The sequence below is a fragment of the Mustela putorius genome, unplaced genomic scaffold, assembly GCF_011764305.1.
Source record: "Mustela putorius furo isolate JIRA1106 unplaced genomic scaffold, ASM1176430v1.1 tig00000196_pilon_pilon_pilon, whole genome shotgun sequence".
Classification (NCBI taxonomy): domain Eukaryota; kingdom Metazoa; phylum Chordata; class Mammalia; order Carnivora; family Mustelidae; genus Mustela; species Mustela putorius.
The window spans coordinates 11,069,146-11,096,733 of NW_025421310.1; the positions used below are offsets into that span (position 1 = coordinate 11,069,146).

The following is a 27,588-nucleotide window of genomic DNA, read 5'->3' on the forward strand; positions in this document are numbered from 1 at the left end:
GGTGGTGGGGGGGGTGGCACAAAAACTTAGGTAGGGGGCAGAGAATCAGAAAGGAGGTGAACAGAGATGGGGGGGGTACACTGTCTCAGAGAGAGAAAAACAAAGAGTTCGGTGGAGAGCAGACACTCTGAGTGACAGGAAGATAGTAGAATCCTGTGGCTGGGGAACAGTGGGTGGCAGAAATGAGAGAGGGAGTCCCATAAAGAGGGCTGGGGACCCAGAGAGCCAGGGCAATAGTGACAGGGTGAGGAGTGGGAGATAGTGACCCACAGACAGGCAGGGCCACATGTCTCCTGCCAGCTCTGACAGGGACAGCTGCGGCCTAGCTGGGTAACCTGAGCCCCCCACCCCCCCTTGCTGTATTTATAGAGCTGGCCTGGCCTGGTCTCCTGCCCTTGGCTCCAGGGACAGCAGGTCACAGGTGTGTGTGCTGGAGAGAGGTCCTTCCACCCCTGTCCAGGGCCTCCATACTGTCATCCACACTCGGCAAAGGCTCCCCCTCTGGCCAGAAACTCCCCAGAATCCAATCCCCAATCCTTCTGTGGCAGAGGTCTCTCTTCTCGGATGGGTCCCTCCAGCCCCCACAGTTGTCTTAGGCTCCCCCCAACTTGGCCCACTAAAAGTCTACCCATTATCTTTGCTGCTACCAAACATGACCTTGTTGGCAGCCAAGTCAAGCCCTTGGTCCCCAGTCCTGGCCAGGCTAAGACCCCTTCACCTGCCCCTTCCCCAGCTCTGGGAGGAGGAAGACCAGGAGGGGAGGGGCAGGCGGGGACTGACCCAGAATAACTCAGGGCAGAAAGTAAATTTAGCCACAGAGAGGGGAGGAGAGAGACCCTATTGGCTGGGAGGTGGGGAGGGAGGGCCTGAGAGGGGGGTGAGGGGGCTCCTGAGACAGCCTCGGAGGGGGGTCCAGCCGTGAGGGCCAGAAGGAAGGCAGACAGGCAGAGGCAACAGGGGACATAGCAAAGGAAAGACACAGGCAGAAAGAACCAGAAGGACCCAAGAAGGGGCAAGGAACGCAACATTCGTCCACAGAACCACAGAGGCAGCTGCAGCCAGCCCTAGGAGAAGCTCTGCTGCCTGTCTGTCCCCATGGGCCACCGGGGGCCATGGCTGCACACTTCTCTCCTCTGGGTGGCCGTGGCCAGCCTGCTCCTCCCCCCCGCCATGACCCAGCAGCTGAGAGGGGCTGGGCCGGGCCCCAGCAACTGGAACAACAATGCGGGAGTCGTGGGGCCCTCAGAGGACATGTCTGGTGACTTTGGCCACTCCATGCACAGCCACAGAGGCCACAAAGATGAGAATGAGGACGTCTCCAGGGAGTATAGTCACGGAGACCACAGGTACCAAGTCCACGAGGTCAGAGAAGAGAACATCCCGGATGAGGAGGTCTTCTCCGAACATGCTCAGCAGGCTGATGGGCACAAAGGCCACAGGAGCGAAGATGTGGATGATTTAGATGAGCCCGGGCCCCACTTCCTCAGCCACAGAAGCCACAGCCACCAAGACGAGGATGAGGATGAAATTGAGTCCAGCAAGGATCACCATCATACCATCAAGCACGTTCATAGAGGCCACGGAGAAGAGGATGATGAAGATGAAGAGGAAGGGGTGGTCTCCACTGAGTATGGACACCAGGCCCATGGGCATGGAGGCCACGGAAGGGAAGAGGATGAAGATGCTTCTGATGAACATCCCCATCACATCCCCAGCCACGGACACCGAGGCCATGAGGATGATGATGATGTCTCCACCGAGTACGGACGCCAGGCCCACAGGCACCAAGGCCACGAGAGGGAAGAGGATGAAGACCTCTCAGATGAACATCCCCATCATGTCCCCAGCCACGGGCACCGACGCCATGGAGAAGAAGGTGATGATGATGATGAGGTCATCTCCACCGAGTACGGACACAGGCACCGAGGCCACGGGAAGGAAGAGGATGAAGACCTCTCAGATGAACACAATGATCATAGCCCCAGTCACGAACACCAAGGCCACAGAGAAGATGAGGAAGAGGACATGTCCACTGAGAATGGACACCAGGCCCACAGGCACCGAGGCCATGGGAGGGAAGAAGACGAAGACATCTCAGATGAACACCATCACCATATCCCCAGCCACAGACACCAAGGCCATGGAGACGAAGATGGGGATGAGGATGAGTCTACCGAACACTGGCACCAGATTCCCAGACATACTCACCTTGGAGACGAGGAGGAAGAGGAAGAGGAGGTCACAGTCATGTTCAGCCACCACGTTGCAAGCTCCCAACACCCGGGCCCCGAGAGCACGGAGGAGGACGACTTTCCAGATGAATATAAGTCAGTAGCCCCTGCCCACGGAGTCCCCAAGGATGAAGATGAGGACATCTCTGACAAGCTTGATCAACAGGCTCCCAGCCACAAGCAACAAGGCCACCAAGATGAAGGGCCTGGCCACAGAGGGTCTGCGGAAGATGAGATTAGCCACCAGCCCCTGGAATACATGGGGGTCAAGGATAGAAGCCATTTGAGGGAGAGAGATTCTGAGGAGGGAGAGAAGGAGGAAAACCAGAGCTCCCACGAGGAAGACGATGAAAGCTCAGAACGGGGAGAAGAAGGCACCCACCATGGCAGCCTAGATCAGCAGGATGAAGAAGATGAGGAGGAAGGTCATGGCCTCAGCCTGAGCCAGGAGGAGGAGGAGGAAGAGAAGGAGGAAGAGAAGAGGGAAGGGAGGGCTGAGGTTCAGACCCCACTGAGCCAAGACCACCGGGAGGGGGAAGAGGAGGAAGATGGGCTGGAGGAAGAGGAGCTCCCCTTCACCCTCATCCCTAACCCTATGGCCAGGAGGGAGGTGGCCGGGCGTGGCTCCAGTGAGGAGCAGAGTGGCGAGGAGGCAGGTAAGTGGTCTGGCCAGGTGAGGGCAGGGAGGAGCGGAGTCAGCGTGCTTCACTGCTGCTCTCCTGTCCCCACAGATCTGCAGGGGGCACAGGAGTACAGCAACTACCAGCCTGGGTCCCTGTGCGGCTACTGCTCCTTCTGCAATGTGAGTGCCCAGCCCAGGTCCATCTTCCAGGCTGTCCCTGGAATTTGTCCCGGGGCTCTAAGGTGCCTGGGGGCAGTGCCAGGTGAAGAAGGATGCTTCTGGGGCCATGCAGCAGGCAGACTGGAGGCTGGGAAGCTGAGGAGGCCGGGGCAAGGGTCTGGGAGGAAGTGGGGCCTGAGCTGTACCTGCCAACTCAGGGATGGAGGAGAGGGTCTGTGGCGGAGTCGAGGGTGGGTGGAATGGGACTGGGGCCTGGCAGGCTGTGGGGAGAACAGGGAGAAGGCATGAAGAAAACACCCACAGGTCCAGCCCACAGCGACAGGGGGACCTCGCAAGAGGGGAACAGGGGGGAAGCTGCTGAGCTCAGTGTGGGAGGTAATGAGCATGGAGAGCTGGGGAAATGTCCAGGGGGCAGGGTGAAGGGCTGGCGGGTGGCTCTTAAATGGTATCCCCAGACCTGAATCCTCCCGTCCTCAGAGATGCACTGAATGTGAGAACTGTCACTGCGACGAGGAGAACATGGGGGAGCACTGCGACCAGTGCCAGGTGACACTTTCCCAGGACCCAGGTTCCACCAGGCCCCAGGACGGCCGGGGGCCCCCTGGACACCCACAGTCCCAAATCCTCGCCGCTGCCTTGAGACTGACCCAACCCTCTATCCCCATCCCTGGTGCTACCTTGACTCGATCCCACCTCTAACTTTAACCTCCGACTAGGGCCCCTGTCCGGCACCCGCCCCCAACCCGGCTCCACCCAGACCATGTCTTACACTTGTGTCTCTCCCCATCCCCGCCCCCAGCACTGCCAGTTCTGCTACCTCTGCCCGCTGGTCTGCGAAACGGTCTGCACGCCGGGTAAGCCAGGCAAACTCCGTGGAAGCAGAGCCCAGTCCAACAGGCGGGCCGGGGAGGCTGCAGGGCGTGGCTAAGCGCTGAGGCGTGGCCAAGGCTGGGAGTCCGCGGGTGGGGCGGGGCGCGCGCGGAGAGGCGGGGCCTGGGCCGAGGGAGGGGTGGGGTTAGATACTGAGGCCTTACTTAGGCTAGAGGTGGCAGGCAGGTTGAGGGATGGGCCTGCTAAAGCAGGTAGAACTGGAAAAAAAGGGGCTTCAGGAGAATGGGAACACCAGGAGCAAGGAGAGAGGCACAGGATTGAAAGGCGTCCCAACAGAAGGAATTCAATTTAGGGAAGGAATTAGGACAAGGGGGAGCAGGGGGTGGGGGGGCAGAGCTAGTCTGGATTCCAGGTTCCTCTAATTTCGCCTGTGGTGTACCGCTCAAGCCTCTTATCATTTCTCCCACAGGAAGCTACGTCGACTATTTCTCCTCCTCCCTGTACCAGTAAGTGTGTGGAGGGGGGCAGTCTGAGGGCCCTGTTTAGAGAGGCGCAGTCCCGCTGAGTGATTGGACGACCCTGGGACTCCATTGCCCTGTCGGTAAAAATGGGCAGGTTAACATCCCCATCGAAACGCCTGGGGCGAGCTTTGGGCACTTGGGCTAACCTCGAGTCCTCCTCTCCAGAGCCCTGGCGGACATGCTGGAAACTCCGGAACCCTGACCATCCGGCCGGGGCGCAGACGCACCGGCCTGGTCCTCCGACCCCTTCCCATGAGCCGTATTTATTGAATTGCAGTATGAATAAACATGCTCCCCGAAACCTCGTCGTCAGGCGTGGGGTCCGGATTCTCGGGGCACCAGTGAAGGTGCGGGTGGGGACTTGGGACTTAAACTCATGGGTGGGAGGGAGGGGCGGTCCGGCCTCCCGGTTTCCTGAGGAGGTCGGTTTTCCTAAGGTCCTGACAAATAAATCAGGCAACACGGGAGCTTTTTGAAACAGTTCTCTTTACCCGTGATCACTGAGTGACGCCTGGGGCAGGGAGGCCGACCAAGAGTCTCGGGCGAGGGCTCCCCCACCGTCCTCCCTCCCCCCACGCCACGTCGCCCAGTGGCATCGTGGAAAGAGGATTCTCCCATGCAAACCCCGGAGCCGGAGGGGAACCGGGAGCGCAGTTCTGCACCCCCTACCCCCGGGGCACGGACACGGCCACAGCACGGGGGGCGGAGAGGCCCCGGGGACACGAGACACTGGGGAGGAAGAAGGGACTCCATCCGCAGCTGACCCCAGGCACCGGCGACCTGACGCGGCGGGGCGGGGATGAGTGGCACATGGCGCGAGGCTTGTAGCAGCGAGTCCCCCCTCCCCTCCTTTCGGATGAAGAAGGAAGACTTGGGCCCCGCGACTGGGGAGGAGAAAGGGGAGCGGGCAGCCTCTCCTAGCATGCGGCCTGGGAGGGAAGCCCCGCTCCCTTCCCGCGGGGAAAGGGCATCCATCTCCCATCGGAAACTGATCAATAAATTACAAAGTAGAGAAAAGGGAGGCGGAAGTTTGGGGCGGGATTTCTTCCTGCCCTCTTCGTTCCCCCTCTCAGTCCAGTTCGTGTGGTTTGGTCCAGGCCCAGTCCTTTTGTGAGGCGGGGACTCGCACTCCCCGCTCGTCTGTACAGATGGTCCAGTCCGCGGCACGAGCTCCCCCGCCCGCTCTCCCCGGCGAGACCATACTCTGGGCAGGAGGGGGAACAGCCCAGCCTCTGGAAGATTCTTCCATCCGAGTGAGGTCACCTGCATTGACGCCGGGGGCAGTACGTGGAGCCGTGAAGATCCATAGTGCCGCCCCGACACCCCAAGATCGCCCAGGACAGTCCTCACCTGGAGGCCTACACTAGCAGGAGTAGGTCCGGACCGAAACGCCGTCTGCCCGGGAGCTCCCAGAAGTCTGGCCTAGAGGGGGAGCGAGCAGTGGTTTGGTCTGGTGCGCACGCGTGTTACACACACACACACACACACACACACACACACACACTTCCCTTCCCGCGATGACGACGAACACCCAGCTCCACGCCGGTTTCCCTCCCTTTCCCGCAGCTGCGGATTCATCTAAGGTGCCCGAGGTGACTGTGGGCGGATTCATTTCCCACTTCGGAGAGGGGTGGGGGTTAATCCACTCCACACCCGAAGGAGGGAATTGGCAGACTGAGCAATCCATTCGTCATGTGTCGGGGCGAAAAGGACTAGGCCATTTCACAGAACCTGGAGGGAGGCTTCTGGAACGTTGATCCTTTTCCCACCCCGAGCAGGGGGAAGGGAGGATGGGCCATCGCCCTGGGGAGCCGCCCACCTTCGGGCTGCAGCTTTCGGAGAGGGAGCCCCGGAGATCCCAGGGCCCCCGCTGCGGCCGAACGAAAGTTGGGGGGCAACATCTCAGCTGAGTCGGGGGTTACACCTCGGAGGTCCTTCTCTCGAAACATCTTCCTCCAGGACGGGGAGCGGCTGAAGGACTTGGCGCTGTCCTAGGTATAAAGGCCAAGCGGCGATGAGCAACCCGCACGAGTTCAGCCCCTTCTTTTGACTCCGCCCCCCTCGGGTTGCACCTCTCCCTTAGCCCAGCCGCTGCCCTGGCTCCGCCTCCAGCCGCCTCCGGCCGGTGCGGTCTAGCCCCATCCTTCAGCTCAAGCCCCGCAGGTATGACTAGCAGCGGAGCCTCCACGGGGTCTGAGCCTCGGGACTGCAGCTGCGCCCACCTCGTCCAGCCTCCTGTCGGTGCCCAAGGAGATGAGGTTGCTGAACTCCTTCTCCAGGAGCTGCCGGGCCTGGGGACGAAAGATAGAAGAAGGGTAGCAGCGTGCAGTCTGCGAGGTGGGGGGTGCCCCGTGTACCCCGGGCCGAGCGGCCGCTCACCTGCGCATTCTGTGTGGGGATCTGCAGGAGCAAGGCCAGGTCGGAGTAGTCGAAGGTCTCGTCCAGGGCGAGCAGCGCCCCATGCACCCCACTCTCCGTGAGGTTTGTGGCGAATTCCTTCAGTCCCAGCCCGGACACCCAACCCATGACCCGCTCGTTGGACCACACCATCACGTCTGGGACAGAAGCGACTCTCAGTGGCCGGCTGGTCCAATTTAAGCCCCAGGTCTCCTCCATTTCCGTTTTCCGGACCCCGCCCCCTACTCTGGCCCCGCCCCCCCTTAATCACACCCCCTCCCCACCTGCTCCAAACTCCTCCACCGGGTGTGGGGAGGGGGGGAGGAGACTCCTATGCTTCTACTCACCCCGGATCTGGGTCTGACTCTCTTCCCGCCTCCGCTCCAAGTCCTTCCGGTCATAATTGAGCCGTTTCAGGCACATGATCCCATAATGCAGACTCACCCTGGGCAGTAGGGAAAGCGGGGTCACAGAGGAGCCTTCACAACTCCAGCGGCTGCTGCTGCTTCCCTCCCCACTGGCTGTGGTCTTCTGGGAAAGGTTGGGGAGTTGTTCTACTGGGTCAGTTTTTGGGATCGCTGACCCTCCCAGGACTTGGGGTATTTCCAACAGGAAGTTCCTACTGGATAACCTGGACAGGATGTGGGGTCAACGAGCCAAGCTGTCTGAGGACATGAACTTTTCCTAGCAGGCCGCCTTATTGGCGGAAGGGACACAGAACTCGGGATTTCCTGAGAATCCGGGTGAAAGGGCCACAGATAGTTCCCGTCACCAGTCCCACCGGCCAACGACTCTCTAGGAGCAAGGCCTCCCCTCAGGACTGTCCCCCTTGGCCAGGCAGCCCCCACCTGTGGAAGCTGTCCACCATCTTGAGCTGGCCCCGGAGCTCCTTCTTGTTAAGATGATCTAACATGCGGGCGTCCACCAGCGACTCCATGAAGTAGCTGCGGTACTGGGGCAGCCCCAGGCTGGGCAGCCAGTCGTTCCCCACCCACTCGTGGTTCATGTCACCATATGCCAGGATCTGGGGCCATGGGCAGGTGGGGGGAGGGGTCAGGCCCTCTGACCCCTTCCCATGTCCGTAGGAGAGTGCGCTCCAACCCCCTGACCCAAGGTCGTTCTTTCTCCACCCCACCTTAGGACATCGGTCAACCTCTGCTCAGGACGATGGACCCATCCAGTGGTCTCCTACACCTTCCTAATAACAGAGCAGACCCTTGTCTCCTGGGAGTGTGGGCCCGGGACCCACAGGATCACCATCACCTGTGCACCTGCCGGCACTGCAGCATCTCAGACCCTCCCCCTGCTGGGAAGCAGAAGCTGCTCTCCCACCAGAGCCTCAGGCTACTGGTGCGGTCAAGGGGGAGAAGCACTAGTCCCAGCTCCGAACAATGCATCAGCCCAACCTCGCTCTCCCCCAGTAGGAACAAACGATTCTTTCAATGTAGCTGTCCCCACAAGACACGATAATGGATCCATCCATCACTCTCGCACTGTTCAAAAATACCAGTCTCATGCCATAGCTGCCCCAGGACAGTATTCTGGATCAGCCCAAAGTCCTTCACTCCGCGCAAGGAAGCAATCAACACCTTCCCCCACAACCCCCACGCTTCCCCCACCCCACTGTAAAGGAAGACCCAGGTCCAACCTAGCTGGCTACCTCAGGGGAGTTCACGCCTCTCCCTTCTTGAGAACAAAGTGTAGCTCTTCCTTCCCGGACAACTTCTCAGCCTGACCTGCGGCCCCTCCCCAAGATGCTTCCCCCCTTTGCCTCAGGACACTGGAACAGCCCCAGTCCCCCTTGATCAGAAAGAAAAGGTCTCCCCCTAGTTACAGCACTGGATCAGCCCCTAGAGCCCCCGCAACCCACGATAATGGAATGGCCCGAGCCCCACGCTAATGATGGACTAGTCCAGGCTTCTCCACCGACCCCCACCAAGCCACAGTGAGACAGTCCAGAGCCCGGCTCCACGCAGCAGCCCCCCCGCGGTGATGATGGAACGCTCCAGAGAGGGGGCGGGGCTTCGGGAAAGAGGGGCGCGCATGCAGCGTGCACAGCCTGTTCATGCGTCCACGTCCTACCCCGCGCCCCCTACCTGCTCCCAGCTGATCTCCTTGGTCTCCTGACCCGTTAGTAGGAAGAGGGGAGAGAAGGGATGGGTTAAGGGGCCGGCGGAGGGCGGGAGGAACAAACAGACGGACGAACAGACGGAGATTCGCCCCCCCTGCACTCCTCCCCAGGAGAGTCAATGCCACCCCCAAGGCCACCGGCAGGGGTCACTCACAGGCTTGGTCGTGGCCGTCAGGGACTCCATCTCCTCGTGTGTCATCCACACGTTTCCTGTGGACTGAGGGGCCAGGGGTGTTATGGGGATTGAGAGAAGGCTTCTGGGTGGGGGAGAGATGTTCTTAGAGGCCCAGACCAGGTCCACTTACATACATTCTGCTTTCTGCCTCAGAAAGGCCCATCACTGCTGTGGGCCAGGCAGTGAAAGAGAAACCGAAAGGTCATTTATTGAACACCTGCTGTGTACCAGGCAAAAGTACTTGGGCTTTGAGGTCTGGCAAGTTCAAGTTTGAATTGAGGGCCTGCCCAGGTATATGGCTGTGTGGCCCTGGGCTCATCACCTCTCCGATCTCTTGCAGGTGTGTGTAAAGTGACTTTCAGAACAAGGGGGCAGATACAGCAGTGGGGTGGGACAAAAGTTTGGAGTGTGGTAAAGGGGCTGTGTATTCGCATTTACTGAGCACCTGCCCCCAACAGCCCCATAAGTTCAGATGTCACACATGGATTCAGACTCCTCTGTAGCTCCTAATGGGAGCCAGGCACAGTTGTAGGGTCTGGGACACAGGCGGGGAAATTTGAAAATGGACTTAAGAGTTGAAACTGACAATAATGGTTCTTAGGTATAAAGGCGCAGTGCCTGCGGGGGAGAACATTCTTACTGCTCGAAGATGACCCGATGACGTAATTTTTGCGGACTAACCAGTAATGGTGTCCACAAATTACACTGGAGGGTCTCAGATACACACACGCACGCAAGGGCGCACGCGCAAACAGCAACTCGGACAAGTAGTTAACAATTGCCGGATTGGGCATGGCATGCAGATGTTTGGGGACGGAACAAAAGGATAAACTATTAGAAGGCCATAAACACTAGGGAGTGAAATTAGGTGTTAATGTACTGGGGTGATGGGGCAAGTGACTAGTTTAATCGTTGAGTTTGGGAGGCTTCCTGAAGGCGGTGACATTTGAGCTGAGACCTCGAGGATGAGAAGGTGGGGGTGGGGGGCGCTCATCAACGAGTTTGTAAGGAACCATATGAATTCGGATTTCTCCCCCGGATGGGGATGGGGTCCTGTCTATGTAAGACAGACGGAGGTAGAGGGGAGGCTGGGAGACCTGAGAAGGGGCTCCCCCGCCCCCGCAAAAATAATCCAATCGGGCTGAGACACAAGGGGGTGAGAGTCTGAGAGACAGGGCCGAAGTGCGCGAGCCCAGGATTGGCTGGTCTGAGGGCAAGAGGCGGGGCCCCAAGGCGGCAAGGGGTGGGATTGGCCCGCGGACGCTCACCGTGCGGGAGGAGGCGGGCGCTGAGGGCGAGGTGAGGGAGACCATCTCCTGGATGGCCAGGCGCAGCTTGAGCCGGTGCAGCGGGTTGCTGATGCCGATCTCCCGCTGGATCTCCGTGTCTGACAGGTTGGCCATGATGGCCCCGCTCTTGACGTTGGCCCGGCAGGCAGCCACATACCATGCAGGCATGCCTACCCACAGCTGGACAGAAGGAGGACGGGAGGCGGGGAGAGGGAAGGAAGAGACACACAGGGAGAGACAGAGACAACATTGGGGGAGACACCAGAGAGACAGGAGAGATACAGAAAGCAAAGGAGAGAGGGAGATGGGAGAGGCGGGAAAGTGGTCAGTGAGCAGCGATGGAGATGGGGCAAGGCAAACAAGAAGAGAGGGAGTCAGAGGGGACACGGGGAAAGGGGGGGATGAGGCAGGGGAGCCGGAGGGTAACGTCAGAGTCGCCAGAGTCACAATCACCGTCACCGGATGGGGTTGGGGAAAGAAGGGAAAGAGGGATGGGGAGGGAAGGGAGCAAAGACATTGGGAGAGACACGTGGAAAGACCCAGAGACGTGGGAAGAAATGCGGGGAAGGACAGTAACACAGATGGGGAGAGAGGCCCAGATAATCCCAGACAGTGAGAGAGAGATGTGGGGAGACACAAACAGAGAAAGCCAACAGGACAGCAGGACCGAGTGGGGCACGGACAAAGGCGCAGGGGGAGGGGGACAAGGAGGAGGAAGGCGTTCAGATCAACAGGAAGGCTGAAGTCTTTCAGGGCCTCATCCCCCTGCACCCACCCTCCCTGGGCCAGGAGGAGGATGCTGGGTGGCCCGTGGTGATTCTGAGTGGCAGGGCTGTCACAGGAGTTGGGGATCAAGAGTCGGGGCATTTCGGGTCCCAGTACCTCCAGCCAGGAGACCACGGTGGGCCCATCCCAAGCAGCAAATGGCAGGCCCTGGCGGCAGGCCTCTTCCAGAAGTTCGTGCCTGGGGACAGAGGCCTAGTAGGGTAGGAGCTCTCAGGGACAGAGACACCTCCCCCCACCAGCTTTCCCGGATGGGGCCCTTCCCCACAAACCCCTTTCAAAGCACAGTTCTAGTTCTCAATGGGACGCTTCATGAATTTGCCTGGCATCCTGGTCCAGAGGCCATGCTAATCTCTGGATCGTTCCACTGTTAGTACAGCAGCTGCCAAACTGAGCCCGCAAAGCACTTTTTATGAAAGGTAGAAGACGTAGAAGGTTTACGGGGCAAAGAAAAAAAAAAGTGACTCTCTGTAAGTGGCCTCCCCTAACCCCCAACCCACCCTACACACACACTCACTTCCTCTTGTTCCGTCGGTCCTTGTCTCCTGGGCCCGTCAGCTTGGCTAACCCCAGAGGGTCTGTGGCCAGTGTCTCATCTGAGGGTGTTCCTGCTGAAAGCAGGGAGAGACCGGAGTTTGGAGAGTCTCAAATAGGAAAGAGACTCTCTGAGATCAGGGGTGCTGAGAAGGAGGCCAGCGAAGCAGAGGCCCCAGGGGAGTGATAATGCCAAATAAGAAGTGATTCCACCTCCCGGGTGGGAACTGGAGACGTGCCCAGCATAGGGCTGGGTTCACTGGGCTGGCCTCGGTAAGGGGGCAGAGGGATGCTGGTAACAGTTTCACCACTCTCTGCACGGGAGGGAGGGAGGGAGGGCATATTCCCCGATTTGTGGTGTTCACCGATTCCCATGATGTAAAGAATCCCACCGATTTCAGGCTACCGATGTAAGGTCAGGCAAGCCCATAAAACCCCTGAAAATTAAACTCTTGGCTTTCACAAGCCAGTACAAGCAGGTTCCAGCACACCATCTGCCCTGCCTTTAGGTGGTCCTCTCTCTTTCTCTATTTAAAAAAATAGGTAAATGCAATAATAACATTCATTTAGCTCCCCACCTCCAGTAACCCAGACAGGCCTCAAAGGGCCCTGTCCTTGTCCCTCTTCCTTTACCTCTGCAGAGTCCTGACCCTTTCACATCCTTTGAACTACCAAATGAATGAAGACTCTCAGATGAATGTCAAGTGAATTTGTGAAAAGGAAGAAGGAAGGAAGAGAAGAAATAAAGAAGGGAGAGAGGAAAGGAGACAGGGTTCACATCAGGGTCCTCACCCAGAGAAGAGCTGTCCCGGCCTGGTGGTCCCATTCGCCCCTTCTCCTTCTTGCCAAAGAGACGGCCTATGGATGACTTGATGCTCTTCTTCTTGGGGGCTTTGTGCAGGGAATCTGGGGTGCCCTCACTGGGTGAACAGGACAGAGTGAGGGCACACCCCCTGAGATGTCTCCTCCCCTGCAAAGTCCTTGCCCCTTCCCCCAACACACCCTCCCAAGCAAGCCCCTCCCTCATCCCATCCACTGTCCCTGCTGACCTTCCCCGAGAGGGCCCACCATCTTCCAGGGATCCCGCCTGCAGTGCCAAGGCCTGTGTCATTCTCTCAAGGCGGGCAGAACGGGGAGTGGGAGGTGGGGTGTCTCCTGGGATGGCTGGCCCCTCCCCTCGTGGAGCCCCAGCTTCCTCCTTGGGGACATGATTCTGTGGACAGAAAGGCCGAGAGGCTGAAATAAATTAGAGGAGTCATGCTGGGGCTCTTCATTAGGGATGAAGAGGGATCCCTTCATTGGGATGTCTACGAGGGGGTGTCCGGGATGCCCCTAGTTTGGGGTACCATTTCTTAAAGCAGCCTAGACCAGGTGGGGTGAGCTGCAGAAACATAAAGGCAATGAGTCGGCCTGGAGCTTGACCGGCCGGTTTTGAGGTATCCCAGCTTCTGGTGTCAGGAGTGGGATCTGCTCAGGCTCAAGGAAAGCTAATGAGTTACACATTCTGGAAGTCAGAAAACTGGGTGCAAGGCAATGAAATGGGACTAATATGTCCTATTCCTCCTCAAAGATCCATTCTGAGGATCTAGTATTAGCTCTCAAATGTATGTTTAGTCACAGAAACCTTAAAAAAAAAAAAAAATGAAGACATGTACTGCATAAAACAGGTAAAAGCAGGCCAGATCTGACTAAAGTACTACTTAGGGTTCAGAAACCCCATGGCTCAGCCTCCCCACTACATTCTCTAAGTTGGATCTTGTAAAGAAAGTGAAGGCTGCTTTTGAGAAATCACTGGTGTGAGGGGGTTTTGCTGCTGTTGGTTGGGGAGCCTTGTCTCCAATCTCACCACCCCCCCACCACCCCACCAAAATGAGACTCCAGAACACTCACGGCTTTGTCGGTGCCCTCACGGGCAGGGCTAGGTGGTGCCAGACGGGGTGTTGAGTGGCCAGAGCTGGGAGGGGAGGGGCTGGCAAGGGTAGAGGTAGTGAGGGAGGGGGGCAGTGAGCAACTACTGCGGTAGCGGCCCAGGGAGTCAAGGCCAGAGCCAGACACCCGGCTCTCTAGCTCCTCTGCCCTTTGTTCCGTTGTCTCCTTCTCCTCTTGGATAAGCCTGAGGAGGAAAAGGGGGCAGACTGGGTGAGAGAACAGAAGCAAGCAATGGGGACAGAGGCAAGCAACTGGGGATTTCAAAAGGCCAGGAAGGCTTGGAGGTAGGGGGTAAAAGATTTCTCAGGAAAGCATAATGAGGTCAGAGGGTCTTGGTGCATTCATCATGGCCTCATAGGTTCAAGGGCAGTCAAGGGGTCATGAGAGGCTCAGAAGGTCATGGAGGTATAAGGGACAACAGGAATATCAGGGTCTGAATCAAGGCTTCCATGATGATAACCACATGGTTCTATAAAATCAAAAAATCATTAAGGGGGGGGGGGGTGCCTGGGTGGCTCAGTGGGTTAAACCTCTGCCTTCGGCTCAGGTCATCATCTCAGGCTCCTGGGACTGAGACCTGCATCGGGCTCTCTGCTCAGCAGGGAGCCTGTTTCCCTTTCTCTCTCTCTGCCTGCTTCTCTGCCTACTTATGATCTCTCTCTCTGTCAAATAAATAAAATCTTAAAAAAAAAACACAACAAAAAACAAAACAAACAACGAAAAAAAAATCACTAAGGTAAAGAGGTCCAATTCCAAGGAGGAAAAAAAGAGCAATATCATAATAAGATTGGGGGAGATCAGGGACTCTGAGGTCAACCTAGGATCTGAGAAGTTCATGGAGTCATCTGAGTCAATGCCTCAACTCACAATGACTTTAGATGGAAAGTGGTGGTCACGCTGGTGTATTTGCAGGGGCCCACGGACAGTGCATTGTTAGAGGATTGCCAAGTAGGGCAATTTCTGGGAAACCAGGGTAGACTTTATGTCTACCTGGGGATTCGTGATAAATCAAGGATTCCTGTTCTATTAAGTAAAAATTCTTGGTATCTTGAATTGAGGTTCTTGAAGTATTAGGGTGAGACTCTTGGTGTTTGAGACTGGGGACCTTGTGTTGTGTTGAGATTCCTGAGGCAGTGGGAGACCCTGGCTACTAGTTGTGTGAAGCCATGACATCGAGGGTGTGCTGAAGGATTCTTGGTGTACTGGCTTGCAAACCTGGGTATTTTGGTAATGCAGTCTTTGCTGTGCTGGGAAATTATGAATACTGGAGAGAGGACATATAGACAGGAAGCACAGAGGAGGCTGCTGGGTATATCCTGAGGGATTCCTAATTACTAGAGGGAGTGTTGGAGTGGGGGAGTTCCTTGAGGATAGTAAGAGAGGAAATGCACTCAGGCTTTCAGAGGAGCTACAGGGTCAGCTCGGGCAGGGTGGAGGAGGACTGGGCCAGCGCTCACTTAATCTCCTTGTTGATGGCTTCCAGCTGCTCCTGAAGCATAATGGCGAGTGTCTGCACGTCGGCCTGTCCGCTGGGGGAGAGCAGCTCAGCCCCAAACATCCCCTCAGCCTCCTCCTCATCTGAGCCATCCAGCTCCCCAGGGAATGGAGGTGGCATGGACCCTGCAGGGGCAGACCGCTCCCACTCCTGTCTCTGTGTGGGGACAGAAGGATGTCAGCTGTTGGGGCTTCCCTCACCTCTACTGACCTTGTCCACCTTCCATGACCTTGCCCATGTCCCTTGACAAGGACTGGCCTCACCTTATGATCCAGCCCACACACTTTTCCCAGCCCAGCTTTGTCTCTTAACAAGTCCCTTTCCTTGACCAACTGCCCCAACCAGGACTCTACCTCGTCTCCTGATTCCACCATTTCCCTTTTCCCTTGACTCAGGCCACTTCCTTTGTTCATCCTGCATCCCCATTCTAGGATTTTACACCGTGCTCATCCCCCACTCACCGCCCCTCTCCCCACCTCATCATTCCACTAAGGTTCTCACCAGGTAGCAGGATATCCACGTGGAGACATCAGGCAAGTGGAGAGGATGGAGTTCCAGGAGAAAAAATACAACGTGGGTCCAAGAGACCCTGCTTCTCAGCCCAGCCCCCTTCCAGAGCCCTGCTTATTAGACTCTCTTTTCTACTGTTGCCCACCCACCCCCTATTCAGTCTGGGCCCCAAAAGTGGCTGCTGACCTTGGAGGGCTCATCCTTGACCCCTGACCAGCGGCTCCTCTTGCCTGCCCGGCCACTGCCAGCCCCATAGGGGTCCAGGTGGGCACCAGAAGGTAGTGTGGGTGCCTGGGAGTAACGGAGCTCCAGGGCACTTCCGGGGAGAGACCTATGGGCATGAAGAGAGACCAAGGGGTCAGGAAAGGGGCAGAGAGGTCAGGCATCATGGGAAAAGCTCTGGGGTCAGAGGACTGGGAGAGGGATCTGAAGTCAGAGGGCAGAGGCCATGAAGTCAGGTGTCAAATATAACAGGAGTCAGTGAAAGCCATGGGAGGAGAGGGAGTGGAGGTGGGAAAGACATGGAGATCAGAAAGGATGAGCTTGGCCAAGGGGGCTCCTATGGGCGGGAGTGAGGCAGAATGACTAGTGTCACCTGGAGTAGGAGGACGGTGGCCTCCCCCGAAGCTGGTCGATCTCCATCTGCATCCGCTCCATCTCTGCCAAGAGCTGCTCCTGGTGGGAGGAAGTTGAAGGTATCAGGTCAGAATCCACCCCATCCCTGAAGAATTGCCCCTCCCAGCCTGGCTGATGCCAACACCCCCCCAACCCCGCCAGCAATGTCTGCTCCACGTCCGCAGTCCTAGGCCCCCATATGCTCTCCTCCAGACCCCTCCTTACCTTGTTGAGCAGGAGTTCATCCTGAAGCTTCTTCATGTTTGCTATCTCCTCGCTCAGTGAATTCTGTGGAGGACAGTAAGGGGCAGTAAGGGGCTGGAGCCTGGAAGGGGCTCTAAGAGTCCAGAGACTGGTCAAAGGCGATTCCAGGGGAATGAGGTGGATATAAGTGGTGAGCTGGAGGGCATGGGGCTTATGGGGCCAAAGATGCATCTGGGGAGGGGAATGCCTGGGAGCCCCAGAATCCTGCATCCTGTGTAATAAAGATTCAAAGTCTGAGGGTCCATGGACGCCTGGGTGGCTCAGTCCCTTGAGCATCCGACTCTTGGTTTCGGCTGTGGTCATGATCTCAGGGTCTTGAAATCAACCTCCCCTCCATTCTCTCCCTCTTCCTCCCCCGCTGCCCCCGCCCCCTGCTCCCGCTCTCTAAAATAAATAAATAATCTTCAAAGTGTGAGGGTCCAAAGGGTCAGAGGCTTGGGGAAAAGCCAAGAACTCAGGGGGTGGGTGCACCCAGCTGTTGGGGTGTTTAGACCAGGTACAGACCCGAGAAGTCTGTTGAATTCAAATTCCAGATGCCCAGATTTGACATTTCAGCTAAGGGTTTGGGGAAAGGTCTAGGACCCCGGGATGGTGGCAGGAGGCGGTCTAGGATTGCAGGTTACTGAAGTCCTGGGCACACCTTCTCCTCGAGAGCCCCCATGCGCTCCTTGAGGTGCAGCTGTAACCGTTCGTTGGACTCGCTCAGCAATTTGTCTACCGTCTCTGACAGCCGCTTATTGTGGTCATCGTTCATCTTCTCCCGTTGCCGCGCCTGCCCAAAGGACAGCAAGACAGAGACGCTCTAGCCCACCCGGCGCGGAGCCCCGCCCCCAACTCCACCCCCTTATCTAAGCTCCAGCCCCAGCTTCAAAGCCCCAGCCCCTCTGCAGTCGTCCACCCCCTCACCCGCTGCAGCTCCTGGTTCTTCTCCTCCAGCTGGGCCTCCAGCTGCCGAAGCCGCTCCTCAAAATTCCCGTGACGTTCCTCAGCCTAATGGACAGGAAGCCAGGGCCTCTGACTTTGCCCCACTAGGACCCAGTCAGGCTCAGGCCCCGCCTCTTCCAAGGCTGGGGGCCAGGCTCCACCCCCCAAGCCCCAGGCTCCTCCCCTGAGAGACTCCAGACCCACAGTAGGATTCTCACCCTGTCCCTTCCTCGGGGGTCTGTTCTGTCCCTTTTGTGTTCCAGGCCATCCTGTCAGTCAGGACTAGAGAACCCCCAACCCCTCACAAACCTTCAGGTCCTGCCTCCGTTCCAAGTTCCCTCCTTTTTCTGGACCCCTGGCCCTGCCTGTTTCCCCAGAATCCACGAGGCAAGTCTCCTACCCCTCCAAACCAAAGGCCCGGCCTCATCCCTCTACCCCACACCCCCACCCTCCTGCCCCACACCTCTCCTCACTTTGTTGAGCGCCGCCACCCGCTGGGCCAGCTGGGCCTCTATCTCCGGCAAGGTCTCCGCCTTCTGCAGTGTCTGCTGCAGCTTCTGCTTGGCGTCGTCCAACCACTCTGCCAGCTGACGGCTCTTCTCCTCACTCTGAGGGAGGGCAGACATGGGGGTGGGGGGTGAAGGGGGAAGGACAGGAAGCAGGTCACACAGGCCACGGCCTCGTCCCCATGTCCCCTCCCTGGCCGTGCCCCTACCTGACGGTACAGCGACTCCTTGCTGGCCAACTCATTCTCCAGCTTGTCATTGGCATCGTGCAGAGACGTGGCCTCTCGCTGGGCACTCAGGTAGCGCTTCTCCAGGGTGGTGATCCGCTCCTCCATATCCTCCCGCTGCGCAAGCGCCTGCAGAGGCCGCAGAAGGTCACGTGGACGACAGCTCCCAGCAAGCCCCGGGGAGGGGGTAGTGTAGGCTTAGAACCCCAGACCAGACACCCCACGGTATCCTGGGAAATGAAGTCTCCCACTATCTGGGCATCAGAATGGCGGAAGCACACCTCCCAAGAACTGGAATAGCCAACCTTAAGGACCCCGACCACCCAAGAGTTCAAACAGTGGTACCACACCTCCCATGAGCGTCTAAGATGTACTGTCTTAGACCCTCCCCATATGGATGACCTGAAGCCCATGGGATCGGAAATCTCCCCTTTCCTTGGTCCCCTCCCCTCAAAACTCCAGGCCTTAGGGGCGCCTGGCTGGCTCAGTCAATAGAGCCCTGTGACTCTCGATCTTGCGGTGCTGAGTTCAAGCCCCACCTTAGCGGTAGAGTTTACTTCAAAATAATAATAAACTGGGCGGCTCAGTGGGTTAAAGCCTCTGCCTTCAGCTCAGGTCATGATCCCAGAGGCCTGGGATCAGGCCCCACATGGAGCTCTCTGCTCCTCGGGGAGCCTGCTTCCTCCTCTCTGCCTGCCTTGCTGCCTACTAGTGATCTCTGTCAAATAAAACAAATAAAATCTTTAAAAATAATAATAATAATAATAAACTACCTTTAAAAAAAATTCTAGTTATATTCAACTGATGAATCACTAAATACTACCTCTGAAGCTAATAAGAAAGAAATAAACATATCAATAAATAAATAAACAAATCCAGGACAGATTTTTCAGCAAATTCTAGCACAGCCCAGCTTTAGAATTACAGAGAAAGTGTCCTAGGGTCTCATGAAAAACAAAAGTCCCTTCCACGTGGGAGCAAATATCTCCCAAGAGGCCCATGTTAGCACAGGCTCAGAAAAACCTAAGTCAGGACTCCAGGGTCTCATGGAAGATGGACTTCTGTCTGGGAGCCCCAACAGGACCATCCAGGCTTAAAATCTGAGGTGAAAGTCCAATGAACGATGAAAAACAAAGTGCTCGCTCTTCTTTCTCATCCACAGACTTCCAACATCCATATCCTACATTTCCCAGCAGTCCCAGGGACACAGGAGTTAGGATCAAGGGGCCTAAGCCACCATGGGATGAAACGCAGACAGAGGAGTTCAACTTGGGAGCACAAGAGTAGGGTGCCTGGGTGGCTCAGTCGGTTAAGTGTCTGCTTTGGGTTCAGGTCATGATCCCAGGGGTTGTGGGATGGCCCTTCCCACAGACCCCTCCCTGTTCATGCTCTCTTTCTCAAATAAATAAATAAAATATTATTTTTTTTAAAAAGATTGTATGGAGGCGCCCAGGGTGGCTCAGTCAGTTGGGCGTCTGCCTTTGGCTTGAGTCATGATCTCAGGGTCCTGGGACGGAGCCCTATGTGGGGCCCTCTGCTCAGCAGGGAGTCTGCTTCTCCTTCTCCCTCTGCCTGCCACTCTGCCTACTTGTGCTCTCTCTCACACTGTCAAATAAATAAATAAGATCTTTAAAAATAAATAAATAAATAAATAAATATTGTATGTATTTATTTGAGATAGAGCGAGAGAGCACGAGCAGGGGAAGGGGCAGAGGGAGAGGGGGAGAAGCAGGCTCTCCACTGAGCAGGGAGCCCGATATGGGACTGAATCCCAGGACCTGAGATCATGACCTGAGCCGAAGGCAGACGCTTCACTGCTGAGCCACCCAGGTGCCCAATAAATAAAATCTTAAAAACAAAACAAAACAAGACAAAAAAAAAAAAAAACCGCAAAAGAATTTCCCAATGATAACCTATCTCGGACCAGTTACTGAATGCCTACCATGTAGGTGTCATTCGCCAACACCCTGGAAAGGGACATAAATCCCATTCTACCGGTGAGCAAACTGAGGCACAGAGAAGAGGAGAGTCCACACAGCTTGTGGACCGATTCCAGGTTCCACCATTTATGAGCTCTGTGACTCTGGGCAAAGGGGGACAGGGAGGGTTAGGGGGAGGGAGGGACAGAGGGCAGCCCACCAGGGGCTCCGGCCTCACCTCCTTGAGGTCGCGCTGGAGCTTGGCGTTAGCTTCCTCGGCCTTACCCAGCTCGCGGTGGGCGGTGCCCAGCTCCTCCTCCAGCTGGCTCATCTGGCGGCACAACACCGCCAGGCGCTCTCGCAGCTGGCACACCTCCGCACGCTGCCGCTCCAGGGCCTCCTCCAGCTCCGCAGTCCGCCGGTTCGAATCCCCGCCAGGACCAAGGCCATTGGCCAGGGGCTGGAGTGGGAACAGTGAGAGAAGAAGGACAGAACACAGAGTGGGGAACACAGAGATATAGAGAGAATACGAGGATAAAGTTGATGCAGGGGATGGGGGGGTTTGGGGGGGTTAATCAAAGGTCAGTCTAGAGGTCGCAGAAGTTAGCTAGGTGACTTGAATCAGAGGTCAAAGACCAGTAAGGGTCTTAGGACTTCAGGTGTCATAGAGCCAGTGAGGATCACACCAAACATTAAAAAGATGATCACAAAGTCAGGGGGCTGAGTGGAAGTCACAGGGATGGGGATCCTTGAAGAGCCAGGGGAGCGAAGGCCTACCGCCTCTCACCTGCCCATCCCCATCCTTGCCGGGCTCCTCCAGCCCGGACCGGCGCCTAGACAGCTGCTCTCGAAGGCTCAGGGTCTGGAAACAGGAAACAGAGATCAGGACGAAGAGAGTCCTAGAGCCAGCAGCTCTACTTCCCACTGGCACTGGTCCTGCTGGAGCCACCCCATCCCACAGTCTTTAAACCCTGTGCCTTCATTATATATCTCCTTAGCTGCTCAGCCTGAATAAGTCCACTGTTACTCTTCCGCCTAGCCTCCTTGTGGCGCTGTCCCCTATATCCCTAATTTTCCCCATCCAACTATTTCCTCCACAGTCATCGGTTCTTTCCCTTAGCCCCAACCCACTCAATCAGCTCCACCCCATTGGTAGTCCCCTTAGTCCCTCCTCCTTAGCCACGCCCCCACCTCCTGATTGCTCAGCTCCAACTCCTCCTCTAGCACCGCCACCCGCTCCAGCGCCATCCGCAGTCGCTCCCGGACCTGGGGATGAGGGCAGGACAGAGTAAAGTGGGGATCAGACACAATCTAAGACATTGGACTGTGAGGCCCAACACCCCTGGGACGGCCTGATAGGGCAACATTAGCATTCCTCTACCTATAATTGTTGTGCAGCTCCAACCAGTTGCCAAGGCAGCCCTACCCACCCGTAGCCCCCACTGAAATTCATTTTTCAACCAGTCGGGTCCCAGTCTGAGTCGCCCGTCCCAATCGATCTCAGTTAAAATTCTTCCCACTTAGGACATCCCCAATCAATCACAGCCGGAATCTCGCCTATCCAGGACAACCCCAGCTGACCATGGGCTTAAGTTCTGCATCCAGGCTCTTCCGATTCTCATACCTTCTCATCCAGGGCCTTGTGGTGCTCGAAGAGGGATTTTAGAGCCTTGAGCACCTCCACCTCGGAAGAGACCCCACCCGGGGACTGGGCCTGGCGCTTTACCACGGTCATGCGCAGTGACCTCTCGTGCCTGGACACCAGGCATTCCAGATGTTCAAGGAGAAGCTACAGGGTTAGGTCACCGGGCCAAGAAAAAGAGGCAAGGGAAGAGAGGCAGGGTCGAGGACAAGAGTAGTCCAGATAGGTGGGGCGGACACACGGAGGAAGAAGGGAGCCAAGCAAAGAGGTAAGGAGAGCAGTCAGGATAAAAGAGGTATATGAGAGGTAGGGGCATGGTCCAGGAAGGAATGGTGCAGGAAAAGAACAATTATGGAGGTAAGGGAGGAGATGTGAGGGAAGGAGGGACCAGAGGAGACCAGCCAGGAAGTCGGAGTAGGGAGAAGACGGGAAGGCAAGATGGGTTAAAAAAAAGACGGGTTAGGCAGCAACACCTTTGTGGCCCCGCCCACCCCATTTAGGCCCCGCCCCCACACCCCTCACCCTCGTGTTGTTGCGCTCCGCCTTCAGCTCTGCAATCTCTTCCTCCCGCTCCAGCAGCTGCTCCCGACATAAGTTCAGTTCTTTCGTCAGAGCCGCAAACTCCTGTCCAGATGTGAGTAGGATCGGGACAATTAAATCAATCCTTTCCCCATGTCCCTCCTTACACGGGCCTGGAAGTTTGAAGGCCCCGCCCCTCCCTGCTAAATCCCGCCCCTTCCAGCGGCTCAGGCCACGCCCATCACCGGCAAGGCCACCCCCCCACCGTGTACTCCTCCCTTCCACGCACCAAGTCCCGCCCCTTCCGGACCGCCCCCTCCGCGCCTTCGGTGGTCGAGATCCCGCCTCCCGCAGGCCCCGCCCCGGTCCCGCCCAGACCTGGGGCAGAGCGATGCTGAGCTGGCGCTGCAGCGAGTCCTTCTCGTGGCCCAGCTCGCGCAGCCGCAACTGCGCGGTAGCCAGCCCGTCCTGCGCCTCGCGGAGCGTCTCCAGCAGGCGCTCGCGCTCCGTAAGCATCGTGACCATAAGGCGCTCCAGCTCGCCGCCCGCCTCGTCCGGGCCCAGCGCCGAGCCCCGCCGGCCATCCTCGCTGATGGTGGGCATCACCTCGCACATCATGGCGGCGGTGCTGGCCTGCGGGAGTGGGGAGGGAGCAGGGAACAGAGACCGGCCTTGTCGAGGCACTGACAGAGAAAACTGAGGCACGGCCACTGGGATACTCCATAGTGGAAACTGAGGTGGGGCAACCCGGGCATTGTACAGAAGAAACTGGGGTCCATCCGTTCTGACCATGGCACAGGATAAACTGAAACCCATTGCTCTCAGGAAATCAGGCCCAGCTACGTGGGTGAGAGAATCTGGGGAAACTGAGGTCATACTCCATCAGGCACTAGCAGCAAATCTAAGACCACTCTTGTCGGAGAAGCCAAAACCAGGTGACCCATTGCCTCAGTCAATGGGAAAAATCAGTCCACCTGTTCTAACCCTACTGGAAATACCCAGGAGCCCACTGCATGAGTGAGAAGACAAGCACAGCTGAGAATCATGCCTTCAGGAAGTCAAAGAACCGGGACCACAGAATTAGGACAGTGGTACTAGTACAGGGTCACAGGGATGGCCGTCACTTATCCAGCCCAACTCCTGCCGCCAATTTCCCAGACATCTGGACCCCAGCTCCAGATATCTTAAAAAAAAAAAAAAAAAAAATTCTTTCTCCTAGAAAGAATCTTAAAAACACTCCACTTGCTAGCCATCTCCCACAACCCAGGAGTCCAAGATCCATCTCCCTCCTACCTCAAGTCACAGGAGGCTGGGTCCCCAGCTCCCTTCTCTCCCCTAGACCCTGGAGTCTGAGCCTCCAGCCGCCTCTTCCCCAATCCTGGGGATCAGACAGGGACACAAGAATCCGAGCTTTCCACCTCCATCCTCAGACCCAGAAATTCCAGCTGGCCTGCAGACCACTCCCCCCCCCCACCCCGCCCAGAACCCAGGAGTCCAGGCCCCCAGGCCCCAGGAATCTGCCTGTATTAGCCGTGGGCGGAGATGAAGGGAGGTCTCCTGAACCGCTCCCTCCACACACATCAGGTCAGACGGGTCCAGCTGGCCTGGTCGAAAGCAGGAGGGACTTTCACTCCATTCCCTCCTTTCCTTCTCTCCCTCCAGGCAGCGGCATAACCGGTTCTGACAGTGGATAGTTCCCAGCCCCACCCAGCATGCAGACTATGTCCAAAACCTGGAACTGGGGTCTTGGACTTCAGTGAGAAGAGGAGGGGATGGAGGACCCTGGAAACTGGGAGTGAAGGCAGCTAGATGCCTGTACCCTTGGATCTTTGAAGAGGTGCCCCGGGAATCTAGACACCGGCATGTCGGCACTTAGAGGCCAGATTTAAGACAATATTTATAAGGAGACAAGTCAAACCAAATGGTATCTAAACCCAGAACCTACTCGGGAGGTGCAACACAGGATGTTTCCGAGAAGCCACTCTAGAACTTCCAATTCACTGAGAAGGAATAGAACTTAGCAAGGCTGGGTGTAGGATCTAGAAGGCCATTGTCATGAAGACAGTACAGAGTGCTAGAGGGGCATTGTCTAGAACCCAGGTCTGGAACCCGAACCAGTCAAAAGCAATCCAATAAATTAAAGAGTGGTCTGGGTCACCGAAGAACCTCAAACACAGAGGGGAGCATAATGATACCTAAGAACACACCTAATGAGATGCATGACAAACGTAGTCAGGAGACATCTAGAACTCAGAACCCATCAGGGAGGCAGGTGTAACAAAGAATATAGCAGGGGTCACACTCTCGGTGTTATCATGTGTCTAGATGACAGATAGAAGGTGGAAGATAGACTCTAGAATATGCTCTGGGCGTGGGGGGAAAAACCCTAGAAAGTCGCAAGGAGTTTGCCCGGAACTTACAAGTGTTTGGGGGAAGATTCAGAAGCATGCTGGGAATTGAGAATTTACTGGCATAAGGACTGAGCTGGCAAAGGAAAGGGGGAGAGATGTTCTGGAAATGAGGACATTTCTAGCTGAAGACTCCAAAAGAGGAGATAAGCCTAGAGCATGCTTAGAATGCTAAAGTGGCAGATGGAGGAAGAAGCCCACAGTCCTCCAGGAGATAAGTTCTAAACGAAGGTCATGTTGGGGAAAAGACGGACAGAAAAGGTCGGAATGGATAAGCCTAGTACCGAGTACCTGAAAAGGAAAGATGTACATTTCAGTGAGAATCCTTTAGATTTAAGACGGTAGACGTGGATGGAATCTAAAATAGGAAAGTGCATTTTAAACCTGATAGCACAATGTGGAGAAAGGCTAGAGCATATAATTGGAACACACATATTCTAGAATGGAGACTGCCCCTGGGAGGAGAACGGAATCTAGAACAATGCCAAGGATGTGGCTGGAACCTAGAACACACCTAAAATAGAATTTTAGTAGAGAATAAGCAAGTGCTGGTTTCTAAAAGTTCAGAACACATGTGAAGAGAAGGTGAGATCAGAATTTGGTTTGGGGACATTATCAAGACATTTGAATTCCCCTGGGGAAATGCATGCCTAGAATTTAGCATCTAACCTAGAATTGAGAACATACTGTGGGCGAAAACAGAAGATACTGACTGAGAGCATTCTAAGATTAAGAAAGAACCTAGAACATTGCAAGGGCACAGTTTAACTGTAAATACAGAAGACAGTAGGTAGGTTCTGGGTCATCTAATGAACCTAGGTCACAGAACACATCTAGAGGAAAGCGTGTATGTTTGGTTCATCAGCCTGAGAAGATATACACAGAGGATGGGACAACATGACACAAACATCATGATAGGGTGCTGGAAACATCTCAAGAAGAGAGAATATCTGGGAATAGAGAAGAGAAAGCCCAGGGAGCACAGTGCCTGAGAGGATATGGGGATGAGGCAGGGATTTGTTAAGGACACTCAAATTGTCAAGTTGACGGGGGACCTGGTTCCCTAAGAGTAAGAGCTAACGGGCCTGGAATTCTGAATCGTTGTGGAGATAAAGAACAGTGAAAGCTTGGAGCCTGAGTCCTTGTTGGGAAGGAAGGTTGTGGCAGATGGCTTTGGTGGGCAATACAGAAGCTGGCTTCTGAACTCCTTGGTCCCTGAGGGGATGCAGGACCAGGGACAAAGCATCTAGGTGTCCAAAGGGGAAGGTGGGCAGAAGCCAGAGAATTGCATTAAGAATTGCATTCCAAGCTCCTGAAAGGGAGAGTGTCATGGTGCCTGAATCCCTAACCAGGCAGATACTGGGATGTGGGGAAGCTGGATATATTTGCCTGAGGGGCACAGAGGCTGCTGAACTGGGTCTCTAAAGGGGGCAAGACCTGGGGAACCGGATTCCCAGGTCCTGAGCAGGTGGGGGTTACCAGCTAGGGCCTTCAGCTAGACGGAATGAGCACAAGCAGGGCTTCCAGAGACAGGTGGGAGCTAGATCCCTGGATGCCAAGGTCCCTAAGGTGGACCAGGAAGGAACATTCAGAAGCCCCGACTCCTAAGAAGCAGCTGGGGTCCCAGAAACCTGGGATACTGAGGACGGGCCGGGAGGCTCGCCAGCGGAACCCTGAGGCTCGGGCGCCCGGGTTGGAGAGGGCCCCGGGTATCTCCGGGTCAAAGGCGCGGCGGGGGGTATTCCCCCCCCCCCCCCCCCCGGCGCCGCAGGCGCCCCCTCCCCGGCAGCAGGAGCAGCAGGAGGTGGGGGAGGTGAGGCTGCCGAGTGCGCTGACCATGGACAGCTCCAGAGCGGGCTTGAGTCCAGGGCGGCTGCCGAGCCGGCCTGGACCGAGGGAGGATGCTGGCTGTTCAAGCCGGAGGCTGGAGATGGGCAGACCGGGTGCACGAATAGGGGACTATGCACACCCGACGGGGGGCAGCTGGCCCTGGCTGGGGGTCTGGCACAGCCACAGCAGGTGTCTGGAGCTCCCGGGAATGGGCCGAGGAGGAGGATGTAGGTTCAGAGAGGGCTGCCGGGGCTTAACTGGGAAATCCAAGCTCCTGGGCCCTGGACGAGGCGCCAGGCGGCAGTACGCCTGGGATTCTAGGGTTCGGTTGGGGACTCTGAGAGCCGGGAGGGGCACGCCTGAGTCTCTGGGGTTGAGCTGTGAAATCTGGGCTCCAGAGCCCCCGGGGATAAAGAAGGCAGTCCAGGATCTCGGGAAGGAAAGGGAGGCTCGGCGAGGGGTCCCCGGGGTGGGTACTGCCAAGCGGGCTGGGCCGGGCTCTTACCTACCTGGTCCGCGGCGGTTGCGGGCGGAGCTGGGCTGCAGGAGGGACGTGGGGTGGGGTGGGGGGACCGGGCGGGGCCCCTGGCGGCGGCCGGGGCCCGGATCTGTGGCTCCGGAGCCCTGTCTCCGCCGCTCGCGCGGGCTTCGCGTCTCTGGCTCCGGCTTGGGCGCTGGGGACCCCCCCTCCCCCTCACGGTCTCACAGCCCTCTACCCTAAAATAGACCCCTGCCCCTATCACCGTTCAGCCTCCCCCCCGCGAGGCCGCAGCCGCCAGATCCAGGGGTGCCCACCAGCGCCCCCCAAATCCCACCTCCCCCCAAAAAAAATTCCTCCTCCCTCCCCCCCCCACAACAGCTCCCGTGCGGTCGTGGCCCCTTTAACAGGAGACTGACAGACGGCTCTGAATGGCCAATGGGAGACGTCGTCGGAGCCGGCCGGTGGCTAAACCCCGCCTTCGCGCGGACTGGGAGGGGTCGCGCGGGTGGAGAGCGGAAGGCGGAGCTCAAGGAGCGCCGGCCAATAAGTGCGCGGCGTGAGGTGGCTGGGGCGGGAGGCGGAGCCCGGCAGGGGATGATGTCACCTGGAGCTAGTGGCGCGCGGC

At 56.9% G+C, this 27,588-nt stretch overlaps 3 protein-coding genes and 1 pseudogene across 7 annotated transcripts in view; 2 read left to right on the top strand and 2 right to left on the bottom strand.

The window, feature by feature from the left end:
* On the top strand, positions 1-4,710 carry HRC (histidine rich calcium binding protein). 2 transcript variants are annotated; one of them, XR_200577.3, is made up of 6 exons: positions 1-2,887; positions 2,963-3,033; positions 3,511-3,579; positions 3,833-3,887; positions 4,334-4,465; positions 4,551-4,686. XR_200577.3 is itself a non-coding variant. In XM_004767345.3 (6 exons), exons 1-6 carry the CDS (start codon positions 1,096-1,098, stop codon positions 4,585-4,587), a joined length of 2,061 nt encoding a protein of 686 aa, XP_004767402.1. In that variant the 5' UTR covers positions 1-1,095; the 3' UTR covers positions 4,588-4,710. The 2 variants fall into 2 exon arrangements, 1 of the variants encoding a protein (XP_004767402.1); XM_004767345.3 differs by having other exon boundaries at positions 4,334-4,370; positions 4,551-4,710.
* Positions 3,954-27,450, bottom strand: PPFIA3 (PTPRF interacting protein alpha 3). Of its 4 annotated transcripts, none has more exons than XM_045077044.1 (30): positions 26,992-27,450; positions 22,623-22,877; positions 22,248-22,349; positions 21,708-21,872; positions 21,275-21,349; positions 20,871-20,945; positions 20,322-20,543; positions 18,147-18,293; positions 17,905-18,039; positions 17,414-17,497; positions 17,148-17,279; positions 16,469-16,531; positions 16,224-16,303; positions 15,815-15,959; positions 15,081-15,274; positions 13,585-13,807; positions 12,744-12,907; positions 12,487-12,614; positions 11,678-11,771; positions 11,260-11,341; positions 10,357-10,557; positions 9,068-9,130; positions 8,879-8,905; positions 7,631-7,806; positions 7,130-7,227; positions 6,765-6,940; positions 6,608-6,676; positions 6,205-6,376; positions 5,736-5,807; positions 3,954-4,026 (listed from the first exon to the last, which is right to left on the bottom strand). In XM_045077044.1, the coding sequence occupies exons 2-29, from the start codon at positions 22,860-22,862 to the stop codon at positions 5,749-5,751; spliced, it is 3,591 nt and encodes a 1,196-aa protein (XP_044932979.1). In that variant the 5' UTR covers positions 22,863-22,877; positions 26,992-27,450; the 3' UTR covers positions 3,954-4,026; positions 5,736-5,748. The 4 variants fall into 4 exon arrangements, with proteins under 4 accessions (XP_044932979.1, XP_044932978.1, XP_044932980.1 ...); XM_045077043.1 differs by lacking the exon at positions 3,954-4,026 and adding an exon at positions 4,855-5,648 and having other exon boundaries at positions 26,992-27,448; XM_045077045.1 differs by lacking the exon at positions 3,954-4,026 and adding an exon at positions 4,855-5,648 and having other exon boundaries at positions 15,081-15,268; positions 26,992-27,446.
* On the bottom strand, positions 11,455-11,553 carry LOC123391295 (annotated as a pseudogene).
* The window catches only part of CUNH19orf73 (chromosome unknown C19orf73 homolog), a 916-nt gene continuing 726 nt past the window's right edge, over positions 27,399-27,588 (top strand). The window contains 1 exon segment of the mRNA XM_013063842.1: positions 27,399-27,524. Within this exon segment, the coding sequence (XP_012919296.1) occupies positions 27,399-27,524 (126 nt within the window).